The sequence below is a fragment of the Melospiza georgiana genome, chromosome 3, assembly GCF_028018845.1.
Source record: "Melospiza georgiana isolate bMelGeo1 chromosome 3, bMelGeo1.pri, whole genome shotgun sequence".
NCBI classification, from domain to species: domain Eukaryota; kingdom Metazoa; phylum Chordata; class Aves; order Passeriformes; family Passerellidae; genus Melospiza; species Melospiza georgiana.
The window spans coordinates 47,018,374-47,038,276 of record NC_080432.1 but is presented as its reverse complement, the minus strand read 5'-3'; the positions used below and the strand labels follow the sequence as shown (position 1 = coordinate 47,038,276).

The 19,903-nt window shown below is 43.1% G+C and overlaps 2 protein-coding genes across 2 annotated transcripts in view; one reads left to right on the top strand and one right to left on the bottom strand.

Moving 5' to 3' along the window:
* Nucleotides 1–192, bottom strand: part of PRKD3 (protein kinase D3) — a 42,351-nt gene extending 42,159 nt beyond the window's left edge. The window contains exon 1 of the mRNA XM_058021833.1: nucleotides 111–192. The gene's annotated coding sequence lies outside the window, so the exon portion shown is untranslated. The remainder of the gene's footprint in view (nucleotides 1–110) is intronic.
* Nucleotides 193–6,793: 6,601 nt separating this feature from the next.
* QPCT (glutaminyl-peptide cyclotransferase) lies at nucleotides 6,794–19,064 on the top strand. The gene is made up of 7 exons (XM_058020724.1): nucleotides 6,794–6,941; nucleotides 10,722–10,868; nucleotides 13,243–13,524; nucleotides 16,038–16,214; nucleotides 17,060–17,159; nucleotides 17,623–17,739; nucleotides 18,658–19,064. The coding sequence occupies exons 1-7, from the start codon at nucleotides 6,840–6,842 to the stop codon at nucleotides 18,801–18,803; spliced, it is 1,071 nt and encodes a 356-aa protein (XP_057876707.1). The 5' UTR covers nucleotides 6,794–6,839; the 3' UTR covers nucleotides 18,804–19,064.
* Nucleotides 19,065–19,903: the final 839 nt, after the last annotated feature.

The following is a 19,903-nucleotide window of genomic DNA, read 5'->3' as shown; positions in this document are numbered from 1 at the left end:
CGGCGGCCCCCACCCCCGTACACACACACCCACATCCCCACACACCACGGCCCCGCGGCGGTTCCCGCCCGCAGCGGCGGCGGCGGCGCCCCCGGTCCCGCCGCGCTCACCTGCGGCGCCGCTGCCCCGGGCCGGAGCGGCCACTCGCGCATCTCCAGCCCCGCGGCTCCCCGCACACACACCAGAGCCGCCCGGGACGGGACGGGACCGCGCCGCGGGGGCTGCCGGGAGCTGTAGTCCCGCCACCGCGTCCTGCCGCTGGCCGCCCGGCCTGTGCGAACCACGAGCCCCGGCGTGCCCCGCGCGGGCCGGGGGCTCAGCGCGCGCGGCGGCGCACGCGCAGGGCTCCGTGAAAGAGTTTCCGTTAGTTTTCCTCGGCCGTGGCGGGCGCTGCCCCGAGCCGCTATTGCGGGACGGGACGGGACGGACTAGAACAGGACGGCCCCGGCTGCGGGGCCCTGCGCTCCCAGCTGCAGCTGCCGCCCCGCCGCCGCCCTGGCCTCGTCTCTCCAGCCCTGCTAAAGCCCGTGTCCGCGCCAGCTCGCACCCGCCGGCTGCGGTGCCAGCGCCGGCCGCGGGTTCGGGCAGCCCCCGCCCTGCCCGCCTCACCTGGCGGTACCGCGGCTCCTTGCCCCGCTCCGCCCCGGCCGGCCGGGCAGCCACAGCCCATGTGTCGGTCCGCGCCGCTCCCGGTTCACCTTGCCGGGACGGGGATGTCCCCTGGGCCGGGCAGGCCCTCCATCGCTGCACAGGAAATACTTGACCTAGTGTGTCACAGCCCCGCGCTGGTCTTGGCCGTGGCCGCGCTGACCTGGGAGCTGGAAGTGGCTGTCAGCGTGTCCCGCTGGCCCCCACGGATGTGCGTGCCAGCACTCAGAAGTTCTCCAGGCCCTTTGCACTGCCCGTCTCCTGCTGCGTTTCAGCCCCCGCTTCTAATACTCTGATTCACCCAAATCACATTTTCTGCCCTGCGTTAATGATGCCGCTCTTGGCATCAGCGGCAGATTTCTGCAGGCAAGATACTTGGGAAAAACAAATAAAACTGGTGCGAGGCAAAACTGCCTCTGTGACCTCCCTTCAGCCCAACAGCTCCCTGTTAAGAGACAACCTGTAATCTTCCTTCTTTAATTGGTCTCAATTTCTGTGTGCAAGTCTTAAACTAAAATCCATTACCATAGGGAGTTGCTGAATTTAAGTTATATACCAGACCGAAAATGCCTTGAAAAGGCAAACTGTCAAATTCAAAGGCTTCTAATGCTCAGCTCGGCGAGACACAGATGGAGAAGCAGATTAGTGCCTTGTCATTTATAGCTCTGTTTGTAAGGCACGTTTCTCATTTCCTTCACCTTGTGCTCCTGAGGCCTGGCCCAAAATCCACTGAAGCTGAGGGGAGCCCTTCCGCTTTCTGCACCCTATTTTGCATCAGACCTTTACACAGTGCAGCTGACAGAGAGTGTGACCAGCTCTCTGCGCTGGCTGGCGCCATTTTATTTGATAAATAATATGCCTGCAGCTTCTTGTCAAAATCTGGAAGTACTTTAAAATAAAAACGTAGCAGTTAATGGTTGATTCTGCCTTTAACTGGTTTTGAATGCCAAAAACCACCCTGGGACTTTTTAATGAAGGCTATTCCATGAATAGAGGATGTTCTTGCCAAAGCTCTGCAGCAGATAGCTGAGCAATCTTCGTTTCCTTTTTCCTCTGAAGTGGGACTCCCACACGCCACCACTGTAAACACAGAGCTTGCCTCCATAAACATGATTTCTGATGCTTAGCACAGCAAAGAGACACACTCTGCTGTATTTAAAGTGCAGCAAGCTTCTCACATTTTGAGTAGCAGCCCTAAAAATATCTGTTTAGGGACAGCACCAGATGGATATTAGGTATTACCATAGCCCCTGGGCAACGATTATATTTCTTTGTAAAGAAGCTCAGCTTTATACCATCCAATAGGGTTGGTGCCATTTAATTTGCTGCCCTAAGCTGCAATAGCTGCTTTTTCATAAATCAGAAGATGGATTAGTTAAAATCAATTTATTACAGTATACAGGGCAGCATCAGCCAAAATAAACCAAAGTGCTGTAAGTACTTCTTTGGTGTTTCTTTCTATTAAACAAATATCGCTGAAGCACCCAAACCCTGTTCTGTTTGTAGAGATCTCTGTTGTAAAGATGTGTAAAACACATCTGAAAGCAGCTCTGCATTCAGTATCTGTGTTTGGAGCAGCACACCCATCTGTGCACATGCACAGCTGACTCTGTGATTGCAGCATCATGACAGCATTAGCCCTGGCTGCAGTAATTGACAGGGCAAGCATTCTGGTTTGTTATTTTTATGACTACCATAATTAGTGATTTCCTGTGGATTTCATCAGTGTTCTTATTTTTTTTTCTGAGCCCACATCATTCCCTCAGATGGTGAGTTTGTTTTCACAGCTCAGCTTTCCCTGCTGAAGCCAGCTGTGCTTTACAAATCGCTCTCTTACATTTACAAGATACTAGGAAATGGGTGACTTTCATTGTATTTATTTGCTTTTATAAACAAAAAACTGGTTTTCTGTATGGACCACAAGGGCTATATAAACAAACTGCGTTTGAAACTGTTTTATAACTCTAAAAATGCATGAAGTTTTTCCAGTTTGAAAATAATACCTCTAGCATTTGGTTATTTCATATCTGAACGTGGATACATCATGTATTCATTTCTATTCACCAATCTAATGTTTTGAATATTTTCATATTCAAGGCAACATCTTGGGAGAGTTTACTGGGGCATTTGCCTGAGAAATTCCATAAGCACACGCTGCCATGATTATTTTTCACTGTTTTTACCCTGATGTTGCATAGCAAAGGCCCTCATTTAGGATCTGCAAGATCTGCAACAAATGTCTGCAAAAAGAGGAAGTAATATCTCTATAGACAGAATATAGAAATGCTTTTCCTTTTTGTTTTCTTTTTTCTTTTTCCTGTTCATTGTCTCTTTTCTCTCTCACTCTCTCAACTCAACCTCTCCCATAAGGGAACTGAAAAAAAAGCTAGGAGTTCAGGTTTGGTTTGGATAAAATCCTGAAATGTGGGTATGTCTATGAATTACCTCATCGTCTTGGTTTGAGCCCTTAGCTGAACTTTGTCCCAAAATCTACCTCCCAACCAACCAGTGAAAAGTTTCATATAGACTTACAAAACATAGAATCAAAATTTACCTTGGTATAAACATACATTTTGGACATATTTTTTTTATTAAACAAAATCCATATTCGTATTCAAAATTCTAGGTAATTGAGTTTTGGAATTCACTTAACCCCCCCCTAGTTTAAGGAATGATCTCATGGATCCTTTAATCTATGGTTAGCTTCATTCATATCATATATAGAATTCAACTGTATCGGCTCCAAAATAAAGTTATTTTCCTAAATAAGGCTTTGGGGTAAACCTAACACGTTTCACACTTTCCACTTATTAAAGCTTTGTCTGAGAAGGCATCAGCCCATGGAAACAGGCTCTCTGTAACCTGAATCACCAAGCAGGTTGCTTGCACAGCCTGATGAAGGAGAGGAGCAGTGGATGAGCTAACCGGGATGAGCAGCAGCAGCTGAAGCCCACAGGATGCCCCCGAGCAGCGGGCACCTGCAGGCCCCTGTGCTCCCCTGTGACCATCACCCCGCCAAGGGCCCACCATCAGCCCTTCCCTCTGGGCTGGCAGAGCTGCCTGTGCATTTCTGAGGCTGCAGCAGCCCAGGCTGCTGAGCTCTGGAAATCTCAGGCTGTTTCTGCTGCCTCACTGCTGCCGGCAAATCAGCTGCAGCTGAGGCTCAAAATTATTGAATCAGGAGTGGCTTGGGTTCCAAGGGACCTTAAAAACCATCTGGTTCTACCCTCCCTGCTGTGGGCAGGGACACCTTCCACTAGACTGGGTTGCTTGGAGCTCCATCCAGCCTTTTGGCTTGGAAATGACCTTTCATTATGTGGATTCAAACCGCAGCAAACCACACTTCCTCTGCCCTCCCTGCCACGGGGGAGGCAGGCATTCAAACTGTATTTGTGACGGTGGAAGGTGCGGGAGTTCTCCCTCGGGAGAGAACTGCGTGCATTAAACCGCATTAAACCCGCATTAAACCGCATTAAACTGCGTTAAACCGCATTGAAGCCGCAGCAGCGCCGGGCAGTGCATCTCTCCAGGGCTGGTGGGCACGGCAATGACGGAGCCCGCGGCCTCAGCTGCCTTCCCAGGGCGGTTTGGCTGAAATGCTGGCGTGCTGGATGGAGGGTGAGCAGAAGGAAAAGGCTTCGCCAGAGGTGCCTGCATCCACTGTCCATCGGGACTTCAGTAGATGGCACTGTCACACCAGCTGTCGCTTGCTGGGCACAGGAAGGGACGATGTACAGATCAATCTGTCACACATTGTCTGTGCTATCTTCAATTAAAGTACCCTTTTTCTCCCCCTCTACATGGTATCTGATTACATCTATTTGATTTTTCATAGTAATAACACAACTATTTAAAATGTATGTAATAGAACAGCTGGCCACTGAGAAATTTGTTGACACGTTTCCTATTAGGTGGTACGGAGCAGGATTAAACAACACATTTTTTTCCTTCATAAATCCCTGGAAAAACAAAATGTCCATCACTTCTGATTTTTATTTTAAAGTTTGCATATTTAAATAGTTATGTAATTCTGTTTTCAGCTGTGAAGTGTTCTGATTTCTGTTGCATGTACTTTTTTGCTGTTGTTGTTCCCTCAGTCTTCTTTGTAGACACAGAACTTTATGGGGTGGTTATGAGAGGGGACTTCTCCACTCCAAACTTTGAAAGTAATGCCCTTAAAAAAATCCTGTTTGATCTCTCTAGATCACATCTGGTCCAGCACTTATATTTTTATGTGTGTTTCCCATGTAGGTGATATTAACACTGCCTTAATCTGACTTTACACTAGCCAAATTTGTAATCTATCAAATAATTGTAACCCTCAGAGCAACCACAATCCCTTAGGGAAAAGCAGTGTTAGCTAGTCCTGACTCATATTCTTGTCAGATTTCTCCTGTAGCTATAGTATTTATTTTCTTTTCTGCTAAATTGTATGAGAACCCTGGCACATCACCCAGGAATTCTGTCCAGCATCTGGATTGTATAGCCAACCACAGGAAATCTCATGGAGGAGCAACAGATTTTTGTTCTGTAGTGTAGTTCTGCTGGGATCGCCATCATCTTGGTAGTGGGATTTAGACTAATTGCCCGTGACTTGATCTCTGACATGCTGGGGCTTTTGTCTAAAAATCTGTCAACCATGCTGATTTTTCTTGGTAATCAAAAGATTGCCCATTTCTTTCTGTTAACCAGTGATTCAGCTGTGAATTTGGAACAATTTCCTAACAAAGCACTGTGTGGACTTTCACGACTGAAAAAAAAAAAAAAAAAGGCACCAATTTAAATTAACTCTTTGTTTTCCCATATATGAAAAGAAGGGACAGAGCCACATTCTGAGTATCAGCTAGAAGGATCTGTAGTAAAGCTATCACCACCAGAGATGTCATCTGTACGCTGGGTGGCAGATCCACCAGCTTTTCTAGGAACCCTGTGAAATCTGGGTCAACAATCTGCAAATCACAAATCACTCAATTTCTCCAACATCGCTGTTACTTGCAAAGCTGTAGTTACTAGGATGAGGCTTTCCAGTACAAGGGTGACAAGCAGCAAAATTATTACTCCTGCTGCTTCCCTCCTTCACCTCTTCTTTTTCTTCTATTTTGTTTTGAGATTGAGCCTGAACTTTAAGAAATATATAAAAGTCGGAGACTTTAAATATAATATCTGTGATGCAGAATAGCCAGATGTTTTCTACAACATTCTAGAGCAAGAACGGTGATGTCAAATCACCTAAGGAAGAGGACAAAAACTCAGACACTTGTATCTTTGGTTAATTAAGTTAAATGGGTGTACTGCAAAATACCGCCTCACCACAGATTTTGCTTTGTTCTTGGTTGATAATAAAAGTACATAAATTAAAACGCCTGAAGAGTGGGTTTTCATTTTAGCAAGCATTGTTGTTTTAGGCCTAAAAAAGATCATAAGAAGAACTTGTAAATTAATGAATTAAACCCCTTCGCATTTCTGTGGTCTCTGCTGTCCCACCCTTCATAAGGAATACCGGCTCCGAACTTCCATCAGCCGCGGGCGCTGCTCCCGGCGGGCTCCCAGCGGGAGAGCGCGGCCCTCCCTCATGGCAGCGCCCGCAGCTCCCACCGGTGCCCGAAGGCCGAGGGATCACGAGCTGCCCCTCGGAACACAGAACCAGCTTTCAGGGAAAAGCCGCAGGCTCCGGCTTTTCCCACGGCGGGAATCACGAGTGCCTGCCCGCGCTGGCTGCCCGGCGGCCGGGGCAGGAGGGAGCGGAGGGGGCCGGGTCGCAGGCAGCCCCTGGCGCTGCTGACGGGCCGGGCTCGGGGGAACGCGGGCTGCCCGAGGGGCTGGCACGGCTGCGGCTCCTGCGGCCAGCGCCGCTCCTGCCGCTGCCTCCTCCCGCCGTGCCTCCTTCCCTCCCTCTCTCCGTGCCTCCCTCCCTCCGTGTCTCCTTCCCTCCGTGCCTCCTTCCCTCCCTCCCTCCGTACCTCCCTCCTTCCCTCCCTCCGTGTCTCCTTCCCTCCCGCCGTGCCTCCTTCCCTCCCTCTCTCCGTGCTCCCTCCCTCCGTGTCTCCTTCCCTCCGTACCTCCCTCCCTCCCTCCCTCTCTCCGTGCCTCCTTCCCTCCCTCCGTGCCTCCTTCCCTCAGCGCCGCCTCCGTCGGCACAGCGGCCGCTCTCTCCTTCGCTCCCCCGGCACTCGGCGAGGCGGAGGGAAGGGATGGCGGGGGTCGCCGCCCGGCTGCTCGGGGCGCTGTGCCTGGCCGCCTGCCTGCCCCCGGCGCTCGGCAGGGACGCCGGAGCGCAGTGGACCCAGGAGAAGGTGGGTCGCGTTCGCCTTTCCCGGCGCTTCTCGCCTCTCCCTTGGTGCGGGGGCAGCGCCTTCCCGGCGGGCAGGGGTGAGCGGCTGGGCGCGGGGACGGCCCCATCCCTCCTGCCCTGGCCTCCAACGTGAATCTGGGCTGGGCTCGCCCTTGGCGCCGTCCCGCAGGTGAGGGTGGGTGCCATGGCTTCCCTCCTAAGCCTTACGAGCAGATCTTCCTCACACATTTGGCTTTGTCATCTCCCACCGCCCGGGACCGGGCATCAAAAGCGATAAGCTTTGTCATGGTCTGAAATGTTACTGAATTTAAGGGGAAACCCAAAATCTGAAATTGTATTCCTTATAACATTCTACTATACTCCAACTTTCATTGTGACCATGTTGAGTCAGAGGACAGTGACTTAGTTTGAGAAGACAGATAGCTTTCAGCAGCAATGCACATGTATCTAGGAAAAGCAAGTAGGCATGTGCTGATAGCCGGTACAAAATTGTTTTGAAAAGATATAATGCTCTAATATGCTGTAGACTTGTACCATGTTGTGTCTAATTTAGACTGCTGTGTGAACTAGTGAAAAAAGGAATCTTGAGATAAGGTTTAATTAAACAGTGGTGATCTTTAAACCATAGATTTCTCAATGTAGCAGGTCTTAGTGTTTCATTATGAAACATTAACATAGTTTTCTTCATAGAGAATTAAACCACGTGAAACGTAGGAAAGCTTAAAACTGCAAACCACATTCAACTAAACCCTTTAGGAATTTCCAAACAGAAAATATACTTTTAGGGCCATTCCCCAAGTGTTTGTAGAAGAGCTGAAGTCAAAGTTCAGCAAGAAGCGACTGAATTCCTCAAGTCGGAATAGACAAGCTGGTAAAATGAGGCTTCCCTCACACCCTTCCATGCTTCCCCTTAGTAACTCCCTTTCTCCTTGTTTTAACTCATCCCCCCCCTCCCCATTCAAGGAAATCTTGGCTTGTTTCTTTGTTTGTTAATGAGATACTGTTTCATTCTGTTCTATTAATTGTACCTTACACTACATACATATATATGTGTATAGCTCATATAGTATATATATATAGCTCATGTATAGACTATATATCTGTAATTATGCACAATACATGTATATGTACATATATAGTATATACATGCAGGGGTGAATCTTTAGTCACGCTGGTTAATGAACAATCACACAGCCCCAGTGCTCCTTTTTGCAGCCCCCTTGAGCCCCATCCCCTCATTCTTTAGCTGGCTGCATTCTGACCAGCCAGTCTCCCCAGCAGTGCTGTCAGCAGTGCCACAGAACCATATCACCTCAGCTCCTCCACCTGTGCACACACTGAGCAAGGACAACCTCCTCTTTCTCATCAAATTCTTGTCCTTCAACAATTTTTGTTCTTTGTCCCTGGAGGGACATGTGAGCCAGAAATTCAAAGTCCTACAGGTAAGCCTGGGCTACTTGTAGAACTCGAAGTTTTGCAGTTTTGTACAGCTTAGTAGAGCAGGATTAGTGACAACCCTGTCATGAAGATACTGTTCTGCCTCCCTGTTGTGGCTAAGTAGGGATTGACCAACACTGTAAAGAATGAGTCACTTACAAATCTTATTTTGCTTCTCTTTTATTTCATAACCACTTTTGTAACTCCTCTCACTTCCCAAATTTGAAGATATCTCCATCATTAGAAATGGAAATTGATTCCTCTCCTCTGAAGTATTTTCATGCATTTGTACTTTAATAATGTTTCTTTGCCAAATGATTTGATGACCCCAATTACCAGGCATGCTCTTCGCTTGTTCAACTGCAGATTTTCTGAACTTCCTTAATTAAATTGTCCTCCTACTCTTCCAAAGTACAAAGCTTTTGTTTTTCACTCTCCCCTTACAGCCCGCTCCTCCTAAACTGAACAGCTCCCTGTCATTTTCTCTTCTCTGTGCCTCTTCTACACTGGTTTAAGTTCCACCTTATTATACTTCTAGTATTTCAAAAGACTGTTTTACAACTTCCATGGTATAATTTCCAAACTTTCAAAAGTTCATCTTCATATCAGATGAAATGATATAATTTTTCTTTTTTCTTTAATCTATGTATAAATTTGCTAGCCATAAAAATGTTAACTGCCCATCTTAAATTTTGGTGTCCTTACAGTCTTAAAATTCAGCTTTAAACACTGTATTAAAATTGGCACAACTAGATTCAGCGTCTTTGTGTCAGCCCTCTGCTTAATTTCACTGCTAAACCTAAGTGGAAATAGAGGAAAGGTTCACACAGAGATAAACACCTAAGAAACAAGAGAAGGGTAGAATTAAATGTTTGCAGTGAAGTCTAAAAAATACTTGTGCTCATACTTGCTTGTACAAACACAAACAAAGTAGAAAAAAGTCAAATAGTGAGGCAACCCCTGTTTTTAAACAATATTCATCACCTAGGGTAATAAGATAATTGGTAATAAGATACTTTACTTTCGAGGTAATTTCACATTCTGGCCAGGTAATGGGTTTTAGGTGTTGTGTCAGACACATGTGAAATGACACACATGAGTAGAAAAGGAGTGAATTATTCCTTGCTAACACATACAATGATAGGGTTAGACTACAGATATGTATGAAAATGTCATTTTGATGCAGGAGCAGCCCAAAAGCAAGTCAGCTGTTGAATAGTTTGAAGAAAGAAAAAGAATAAAATAAAAAATAAAATTGTCCTACAGTATAAACTATGATGTGCCCACGTTCCATTTTCACTCCTTTTGCTCATCTTAGAAAGGATGACACAGACAAGGTACATGGAAGGACAGCAAGTCTGATCAGTCATGTAAGGCAGTTCTGATCAAAGAAGAAATAGACAAAGCAGTATTTTTCATTAGAAAGACAGGAGTAGAGGGAAGACCATGTGATATAAATGAGGAATGGAATGATAGTGCCTGAAACAGGAATCTGTAAAAACAGTAGTGGCACAGGAAGTTTCTGAGGAGACAACTGCCAGAGATTGGATAGGTTCAAACCTGGTGTCTAAAGGAGCATTTGAGATGTCCTTGGGAATCCCACCTGGCATTCGGCTACCACTGCAGAGCTCTATGGAGCTCTTGCACATCTCAGATGTGCCTTTGCCAGCTGCATAAGGATGTCTCAAGCATTTTGGGTCACCTGATACAGCCCCAAAGGCCTGTGCTTGGGCCACAGAAAGGAAGTCACTTGGGAGGTGGGTCACATACCAGGGGCTGCCACAGGAGACAAACTGTCGGATCTGAGGTTAACCCATGTGTCACCAAGCTGACAAATGCCCCAGCTAGCCCCAGAGGAGCCACAGCATTCTGTGCAGTCACACTCATTCTGCACTGTGGGCAAAGACCACAATGACACAGCTAGCTCCCTCTGAGCGTGACTTACCTTAGGCATTTCTTCACAGCACACAGCATAAAGCCAAATACTACTACTGGAAACAAAGCTTCTGGTGTTTGTCTCAATAGAAACCTCGGTTGAAGGTGGCGTGGTTGCAGACATGACATGTATAATTTAGATATTAGGAAACAGAGAACCCATTCATAGGTTCGGGTTTTACAGCTAGCTGGTAGGTAAAACTTTCTCCCATACTTTAAATACTAGCAAATTTTGTATGGAAATGAAAGAGAAGCCAGTAATTTCTGAGTGAAAAGGGTTTAAAAATTACGTTTTGTTTGGAATAAAATAAAGTAGCACAATATACCATTTTTATTGTAATTATGAAGAAAACTGGTTAAAAAGGCCTAGTAATAGTTATAGCACTCTTCTTCTCTCTACCTTCTGCAGTATTCTCACCAACCAAGAATTTTAAGTTCTGATGCTATTCAAAAAGTTGTGGCCAACACAGATATTTCTGAAATGTGGGAGAATGATTTGCGCCCTATCCTGATAGAAAGATACCCGGGATCACAAGGAAGTTACATTGTGCGACAGGTAAGACAACACTTCCTGACAAGCTCTAACATCTTTACTATATATTATTATTATAATTATTATTATTTATATTCTGGTAACATCTTTGGTAACCCCTACCAAAGAGACAGTGCCACAGAAATTCCTTTAATTCAGTAGGATGAACTCTATCATTGTTCAAGTCTAGACCGCATAGTGCCAACATGACCCAGCTTGCACATCAGCTGACATTATTTCCCAGGGCTGCATAGCATGATGGAAAATAAGTCTTTTTTTTTTTTTTTTTTTAATAATGTTTTAAATTAACAAGTTTGCCCCAGGTTTGGTACCCAAAGTACAACACAGTGGTTGTCCTTTCCCTCACATGAGCAGGTTTTTGGTCACTGCTTCAAACCCGAGACCATGCATGGGATGAAATAAATGACACTTTTTCTGGAGAGGCCCTGTCCTGTGCTGTTACAGTGCTCTGGAGTGTTGCCTCAGATGGGTGTATCAACACAAAAGGGGGTCACAGGGGCCCAAAGGGGCAGGCAGATGAAATGGTCAGCACAACAAAGTGCAGCCCTGATCCACGAACCACAGCAGCTCCACTGGCCCAAGCACAGCCATGTCCTGATGCTGGGCTAACAAACCAGGCTGCAGCTGGCCCCAAGGCAGGAAAGACTCCAGCACGTTGTCTTTGAGCCACAAGAAGCTGTCACACAATGGGGTTGCTGCTCTGCCAGCCCCTCTGCTCTGCACTCACAGCGTGGGCAAATTCAGGACAGTGTCCATGTTGGCTCTGGACCCCATCAGCCAAGCAGGAGGCAGACAATGGTACAGCTGAGTTTACTAAAGACATTCACAGCATCCCACTAGCTTTCATCTGCCCTTTGGGCACTGACTCAACAGCTCTAAGACAGCCTCAGCTACAATAAATTTATTTGCTACTCAGGAATTGGTAGATTGGAAAAATGCAGCCTTTTTATGCATTGTGTGTGTGTGTGTGTGTGTATGTGCACATCTCTGTAGATTTAGCTTTGTGGTTTCTTTAGCAGTACTCTGGAAGGCAGCCAAGTGAAAGGGGAAAAAGGAAGAAAAGCAAAAAAACAGCTGAGCCTAGGCTAGAAAACCACAGATTATGTTCAAAATAGAATGGATCATCCTGTTACAAGGTAACAGCATGTATTAAATTAAAAAAAAATTAAGAGTCCTCTATTGTCAAAACACAGCAATGGAGTTTGAAATGGATTATACTTCTTTGTTGACACAAAATCATCAGACCAGGGAAAAAGGCTACTGGGAGCTCCATCCAGGCTTATATAGTGCCCTCAATCCTTAACAGACATCCTTCACTCTGCCTACTGATGGCTGATAGACCATACATGTTGTAAAAGTTTTTAGTGGGTGACCACAAACAAAATGGAAGTTTGTTCTAGCACTAAAATCTATGGCAATATTGTTGTTTTTTATCATTCCTACTGACTTCCCTAAGAGCAGAACAAGTCTTCAAAGTCTATTTTCCCCTCAGAGGCTTTTCCTAATGTTTACTTAAAGAGAGAGGAATCTGCCTTGAAGAAGCTCTCTAGGGACCCACAAAAATAAGTTGCTCAACAGAGAAGCAGAGATGTCCCTCTAATATGAGTTAGCCAGAACTCTGGTTGAAGTATAGCTGGGGTTGTTAGAGGTATTCTCTTCAGGCAGAAAGATAGCTAAAATTAATGATTTGCCTTATAGATTGTCTCAATTCTTATCTTTATATGAGCTACACTTATGGAATTTCATTTTTGAAACGCTCTTCTGAAATGTTTCATTCTTTCTTTAATTAAAATAATCTACCTATCTGTTATGGCCTTGTAAACAATTTATGTCACTTGAAAGGCAGATTTTTCACAGAAGCTTAGAAGTCCAGCCACCTCACACCAACCAACCAACACAAAGAGCTTTTTTTTTCCCCCTTATACTTCCATGGCATCTTTGTGTGGTAATTGTCTAAACAGCCACAACAAGGTCTCTGCAGCCAATTCTGACTTTCAATTTAAAGGCACATCTGAGTCAAGCTCTGAAAATATTAACATTGAATCTGCTCTAGTTACACCTGTAAAAGACACTGGCCTGAAAACTTTAGAGTTCAAGATCTTTATGTGTCATAATAACCAGCAATAATTCAAAACATCTTCACACTCACAAAGAGAAAGGTCAAAGGGAAGAAATAAAAAGCAAATGAGGCAGTCAGAGGCTCAGGTAGCAAAGTTATACAGTGATATTATATTTTTTGCTATAAAGTTTATCCTTTAAAACACCATGAACTTACAGAAATAAGCTTAGGAGCCACTATTAATTAGCTAATAACAATTTGTCTGCAACATCTTTCTGAAGCAAGAAATATTAACCCGATTGTTTTTTATAATTGCAGCATATCAAGGACCGTCTTCAAGCATTAAAGGCTGGTTGGGAAATTGAAGAAGACACATTTCAGAGATACACACCATATGGCTATAAAACCTTTTCAAATGTTATTGGCACTCTGGAGCCCTCTGCAAAACGCCATCTCGTGCTTGCTTGCCACTACGACTCAAAATTCTTTGGACAACAGTGGCAGGGCAGAGTGTTTGTGGGAGCCACTGATTCAGCTGTGCCTTGTGCCATGATGTTGGAGCTGGCACGGGCCCTGGATAACGAGCTGCAGTTAATCAAGGTAGTTCTTTTGTTTCATTTTCATTTGCCTTGCCAACAGCAACAGGCCTCAGGGCATTTCCACATTCTTTTCCACAGCCTGCATGCTGGGTTCTCTGATTGCTGTGCTTGTAATAAATCTCCCATTGACTCCAAGAACAAACAGAGATCAGTATCTACTACTCTAAATTATATTGTCACATTAAAATTTCTTATAAAAAGGGTGGATATCTAAAAGTTATCTGTATAAACATATACCATTTAAAAAGAACAAATGATACATGAATAATAGATGTTTCGTAGACTTGGAAAGGTGTAATGCTACTTTCTATCTAAAAGGCACAGAACCTGACTCACAAGTTCCTATCCTATCCAGTAACATCTAGGGCCATTGAAAAGCTTTGCTGCATTCTGAATCCTGCAGAAATCTCTCAGTTGCATTCTGCTTTGAGACACAGATGAACTAATTGTTCTGCAGATGAGTCACACTCAGGTCCCCTCATCCCACAAAGATTTTCTTCTTAATTATTTTTACAAATTTGAATAGGTTTTTTTTTTTTTATGGAAGAAGTATAATGTCATCAGTCTGTGTTACCTATGCTATGAAAATCTGTTTCAAAGGGCTGCAATTGCTAGGCACAAAAATCTGTTGAGCCTACAAACTCTTAAAGCTTGTAGCATTACAGATTTGTAGGATTTTGGATTCACGAGTGCCATCTACTGGTTCAGTATTCAGTATTTACAGAAAAATAATTCTCATAAGTTTGCAGAGGTGTTACAGGAAAAGGTCTCTCAAATGTGAGAGACACTCTACAAAGTGTCAGGAGTACACTCAGCTCAGGTTTTAGAATTACTTGTCGACAGGAGTTCCAGAAACTGATTTGGTGCCTTCTGATATGTGAATATTTAAGAATGAGAAGATTAAGAATATGCCAATATTTTTAATCACAAAACAAACCAAAAAAAGTCCTGTAATACATAGGCTTTCATTTATAATAAATTTGCCCGGTGAGTATTTATGAAACAACTTGCACACTGACTTTAAAGACTGACATTTTTCACTATGAATACACTATTTTACAGTGAAAATTATTTTATATCATCTAAGATGACAGCATTTGACAAAAAGGCAACTAATGACTTTTCACAGGCTATCACTTGTACAGTCTGTTAACAAAATATACTTTGGGATCCATCTGCTTAATACATTAGTTATGATGTTTTTGCTCTGCTTATGGTAGCACAACAGACTTTGCTATGTTTTCAGCCAAATCTATTTATACTTTGACTTGAAGCTGTGATTTTTGTCTTGATGCTTCTCCAGTTATAACTTACTTCTCCAGAGTTAGTTTAAAATTATTGGGCAAAGACTCTCTTCATTATTAAAATGTGTTAAGCAGTAATAGTAATAATAACGCAAGTACTACTTTCTAAAACTCAAATAGCACCGATACAGTTTCCTGCAGAATGTAATGCAAAATGACTGCTGCCCACAGAGCTCTGTCATGTGCAAAGGACAAAGGGCAGCAAGCCATTGCCATTAGAGAAATCAATATACCACTGTGAGCACAATCAATAGCATCTTTCCTGCATGACTGACATTTTATAGAAGCTTCTGTTCAGATTGCATCAGCTCCAGCTATTTGGGAGTTGTAGCCCATACAGGACATGACTGCTGCCAGTGACCCCACCTTTTTAACCACATCATGCAATTTTACTTGAAGCAGTGTTAATTCATAGAGGGCTTAAAGACTGTCAAGCGACTGTCAAGACTACAATTCTCAAACTGTTCATTTATTGGAACCAGACTGGGATTTTCTGGGCTATGGATTATTAGGAAATTCTGACAATTGAAATGAGGATTCAGATAGTAGACTCCCTCTACACTAGGAAGAAATTTCATACAAATGTCTTTTTTGTGACATTAAACACATTTGTCATATATATTCTCAGGTTTGAGTGCTGTTATATTTTGGTTATTGAAAGGAAAAGACATATCTGACATATCCACTCTCTTTGCTCTGGTTTAGCACAAAATTACCTCCGTGACTGCAAATTCCCCTGACTGAAAAGAAGGGGCTGAAAGAACCATCAACTTGTCAAATACATAATTCACCTCCACTGATGCACAGCTGTAGCAATTACATTAATCCTTGTGATGCAATCAAATGATGATATTTGCACTCCCATCAGGTGTTGTTACTGACATGTCCCCTCATTATTTGAGATAATGTTGCTGCTACCTGGTTTTGCAGGTCTCAACACTCAGGTCACGTCCTCCTAAGTCAGAAATGAAACTTTTATCCAGAACCAAAATTGTATGAGACTGGAGAATGTGTCACTGTGTTAGATAAATAACAATTACCTTGACTGATGACTACCACTGTTACACCATAATAACATCCAAAGGAAGGTCTGCATAAGGAACCTTGAAAATACATCCTTATCCGTGTTACTTACATAACTACAGTATTTGCCCTTTATTTACTGTTCTGGCCAGAATCACTTAGTTTTACTTTTAACTTCCTCCAACAGGCCAGCTCAACATCAAGACCAGACCTTTCCCTTCAGCTGATCTTTTTTGATGGTGAAGAAGCCTTTGTTCGGTGGTCCCCTTCCGACTCCCTCTATGGATCTCAACACTTAGCTCAAAAAATGGCATCGACCCCACACCCACCTGGCTCAACAACCACAAACCAGCTGCAGGGCATAGTAAGTGGCTCTTCCTCTCCTAAGAACTTTCCTCCTTAAGGAACAATAGTAAATGGCATTTGTAAAAATATTTAATTAATAGGTAACTGGCCAAATTCCCAAGAAACCACGACCCCACTGAAGTTAAAGGAAGAAGCAGGCTTCTGGAAACATTATGAAATATGTTAGAGAATTGGGAAGAGCTTTTCATGGGATTAGACCTGCTGCATGCAAGTATGAGGAGGAGCCATAGAAATATCAAAATACACAGTTTATTAGAATATAAACTAGGATACCCACCTTCTTCAGGAAAAGATAATTCAAAGTGATAAGGAAAGAGCACAAACAGCATTGGCCTATGAACAAATCTCCCCTAGCTCAGTACTAAGCTACAGCAATCTCTGTATCCCTCTGATTCCTACTAACATTCTGGTTGTCTGTTCCCTTCTACTTTCCCTGTTTACTGCTGAGGCACCTCTGTCACTGCTTCTTGTGACTCATAAAATGTATTTCCCTTGACAGACTTTGTTGTTCTCAGGGGAAAAAGCAATTTCCTCTTCTTTCTCCCCACCTACCACTGTTTTAAAGAGATATAACACACAAATTGCAGGCTAGGCTATGCAGCCTGCTTCAGCTTGAGGAACAGAGGAATAGCCTAACCTTGCTCTCCTTGGGAAGACAGCAGAATGTATCAGATTGGAATCAGGATTTGCTAGTGAATTCTCCTCAGCACCACGCTGGAAAGGCAGATCTTTGGCCAGGGCTAGCAAAGACCTGCTCATGAGCTGTACAGGAAACCAAGAGTTTCATTACTGCTGATGATGTTATAGGAAAGAGTTCTGCACTAAAGATTCTTTCTTGTCTAGGACCTGTTTGTACTACTGGATTTAATTGGTGCACGAAACCCGGTCTTTCCCAATTACTTTCCAAACACTCTTCGATGGTTTCAGAGGCTTCAAGCAATTGGTAAGCCGAAGGATATGGGTTTTGAATTAATTTCAAAACCAAGTGAGTAGCTTCTGAATATATTAAGCCCTGTGAATCAGATTTTTAGATTAATTTTCTGGTTTACAGTAAGAATCTTTGATAATGTAAATGTGAAATATTAAACCTGTATGAAGATTTTGATACTTAGTTAATAAAACAACTGAGGAAGACTCTCAGACATTTGAAAGCAACAAAACATTATATTGCTGATTGTCACTCTGTGACACTTGGCAACTGCTTCACTTCTGTGTTTTTGTTCTCACTTCTGTAAAATTATGGTAACAGCACCAGTTCTGAAGTCTTCCAAATATTAAACAAATGCAAAAGACAGTCACTACTGTGCCATGGAAAATGCTTCCATGTGTGAGGAAAAATAATTCAAACCTGCCAACGTTCCTCATTGTCCAAAAATTGTAATAATCACTTTCATTGTGCATTACAGAGCAAAAGCTACACAACATGAATCTGCTGAAGAATCACCCTGTTCCAAGTCAATATTTCCGCAGTAATTTACATCGAGGCTTGGTTGAAGATGATCATGTTCCATTTTTGTTAAGAGGTACCAGAAATTCTTATATTCAGTAAGAAATGCTTAATTTAGTAAATGAGCAAGTGCATATGCTCCCATTTTTCAAGCTTATTTGTCTCAAGTTGAGGCTTCTGAATCCAGCTTTAGAGCTTTGATGTATTACCTAATGAAAAAAATTAATTCCTTAGAGGTGTGCAGCTGAAAAATCAGAGAGAAAAAGAAGTGAAACAGGAAAGAGGCTGAGAAAAAAATGCTCCTCCCCAAAAGCAATTGGGAAGCAGAAGACTGATTTCATTCCTCTTTTACCTATCTACAAGCTGCAGTACATATAGGTGGCTTAATGTGTGTGTGTGTATGTATATATATATATATGTATATATACACATACACGCAGTGATACAGTTCCTTTATCTGAGGGCAACACTGTCTCTATTTTACAGAGTAAAAATAAGAAACCCTATTTTACCATTTATGTAGAGAACTAGAAAAATGTTTCAAAAATATTCAGTCTTAACAGTATCACAAAAACATGGTAATCAGTTTTCATTTTGAGGAGCTGCAGTGATTTCTCTGTCCTACTGTAGCTCCTAAACACAAAACCTAAAGAATCTTGGGAAAAAAAAAAAAAAAAAAAAAAAAAAAAAAAAAAAAAAAAAAACCGCCAATAAGTAGCTACAGATTATTTTAAAAAGAAAAAGAAAAAAGTAGGAGGAGGGAAAAGTACTCAAAGGAAAGGAAGGTGGCAGCTTTACACAATACACTCTTTAATGATGGGATGCAGTCACAAGCATCAAAACAAGAGAAGGAAAAAGGAAGCTGCAGGGACACACCCTGTAAAGCAAGCTTATTGAGTAGTTACCTGACTCTGTTGCTAAATGGTGAAGTATCAGTTGGCTTAACAGAACTTCTAAAACATTTCTTCTCCAAATTTCACTTTCCTTTTTATAGGGGTTCCAGTCCTGCATCTGATTCCATCCCCTTTTCCTGCAGTATGGCATACCATGAAGGACACAGAAGAAAACCTTGACAAAGCCACTATTGACAATCTCAACAAAATCCTGCAAGTGTTTGTACTGGAATATCTCAACCTCTGAAAGACAAAACATCAACAAATTGTACTCCATTCACACTACTGTTTGCCCACCTTCACACTCGCTATTTAATTGCATTGGAGAGTATCAAGGTGAAGAAAAATGGGATAGCTCTTGCTAGACTGATTATTGATTGAGCTGTTCGTGGCCCATTGATCCAGTAGCCAAATAAGATACCATTAAATAAGACCTAGCTCAGCCTGGAAAGAATTTGATCTTTCCATGTTTTGTGTCTAAATAAAAAACCTCCAGAATCTTTCCAAATTGTTATCACTGTTTTTTGTCACGTATTGTGATCCCAGGAGGGAATGCCTCATGACTTAATTGTATGATACATTTTTACAAGGTGGGACCAACTTTTGCAGTGTTCAGCTACAGAAATTTACACCACGTTATCAAAAGAGGCAAAAATCACATCATAGCAGACTTCTACTTTGGGCTGAACAAAACCACCTCATGCTGAAATGAGTTGCTAGAACTCCTGACACACAGGTGTCATTTTTAATCCTCTCTGGTCCCTCTCCTCCTTCCCCTACAAAGGTGGCTGCAAGGGTTTATCTCTGCAGACAGCTGACCCCCAGAACACAGACCAATAACCCAAGCTCAGCCTTGCCCCTATCATTTGTTGGATACTTGTTGATGGAGAGTGGTGGTGGGGGTGATCCTAACAGGAAGGTTTGTGGGGGTTTCCCTGTGCTTTGGCTGCGACACAGGAGATATAAACAAAAGATCAGGTGGTGTGTGGGAGCAATGACCCAGTACATGCCATTCAGTCACGTGAGAATCATTCATAATTTGACCCAAAAAACCTCCAAGCCACCACCCATCTGCTGTTTTTAATGCAGACCACAACAAAAATACTCATATCAGGAAAGTGATCACTTTAGAAACTATAGTTTATCTAAATACAATTTTAAAGGCTAAGTGCTATCAAAAATAAAATGTTATTAAAAGCAAGACAGCAGTTTAGGCACCAAAAAGATACAAATTTAACAACCCTGTGCTTTTACATTCCTTACTGGAATTGTTCAACAGATAAATCTGTTGTAACACTTGCAAAAAGAAGGCCTGGAATGAGATCAATGAAAGACAGAAGAACAATA

What these genes read in the sequence shown, in the direction of transcription:
- QPCT (XM_058020724.1), top strand. Translation starts at nt 6,840, where the DNA reads ATGGCGGGGGTCGCCGCCCGGCTGCTCGGGGCGCTGTGCCTGGCCGCC. An exon ending in CGCAGTGGACCCAGGAGAAG is followed by an intron (nt 6,942 to 10,721) that starts GTGGGTCGCGTT and finishes TACCTTCTGCAG; the next exon opens with TATTCTCACCAACCAAGAAT. An exon ending in ACGAGCTGCAGTTAATCAAG is followed by an intron (nt 13,525 to 16,037) that starts GTAGTTCTTTTG and finishes TTCCTCCAACAG; the next exon opens with GCCAGCTCAACATCAAGACC.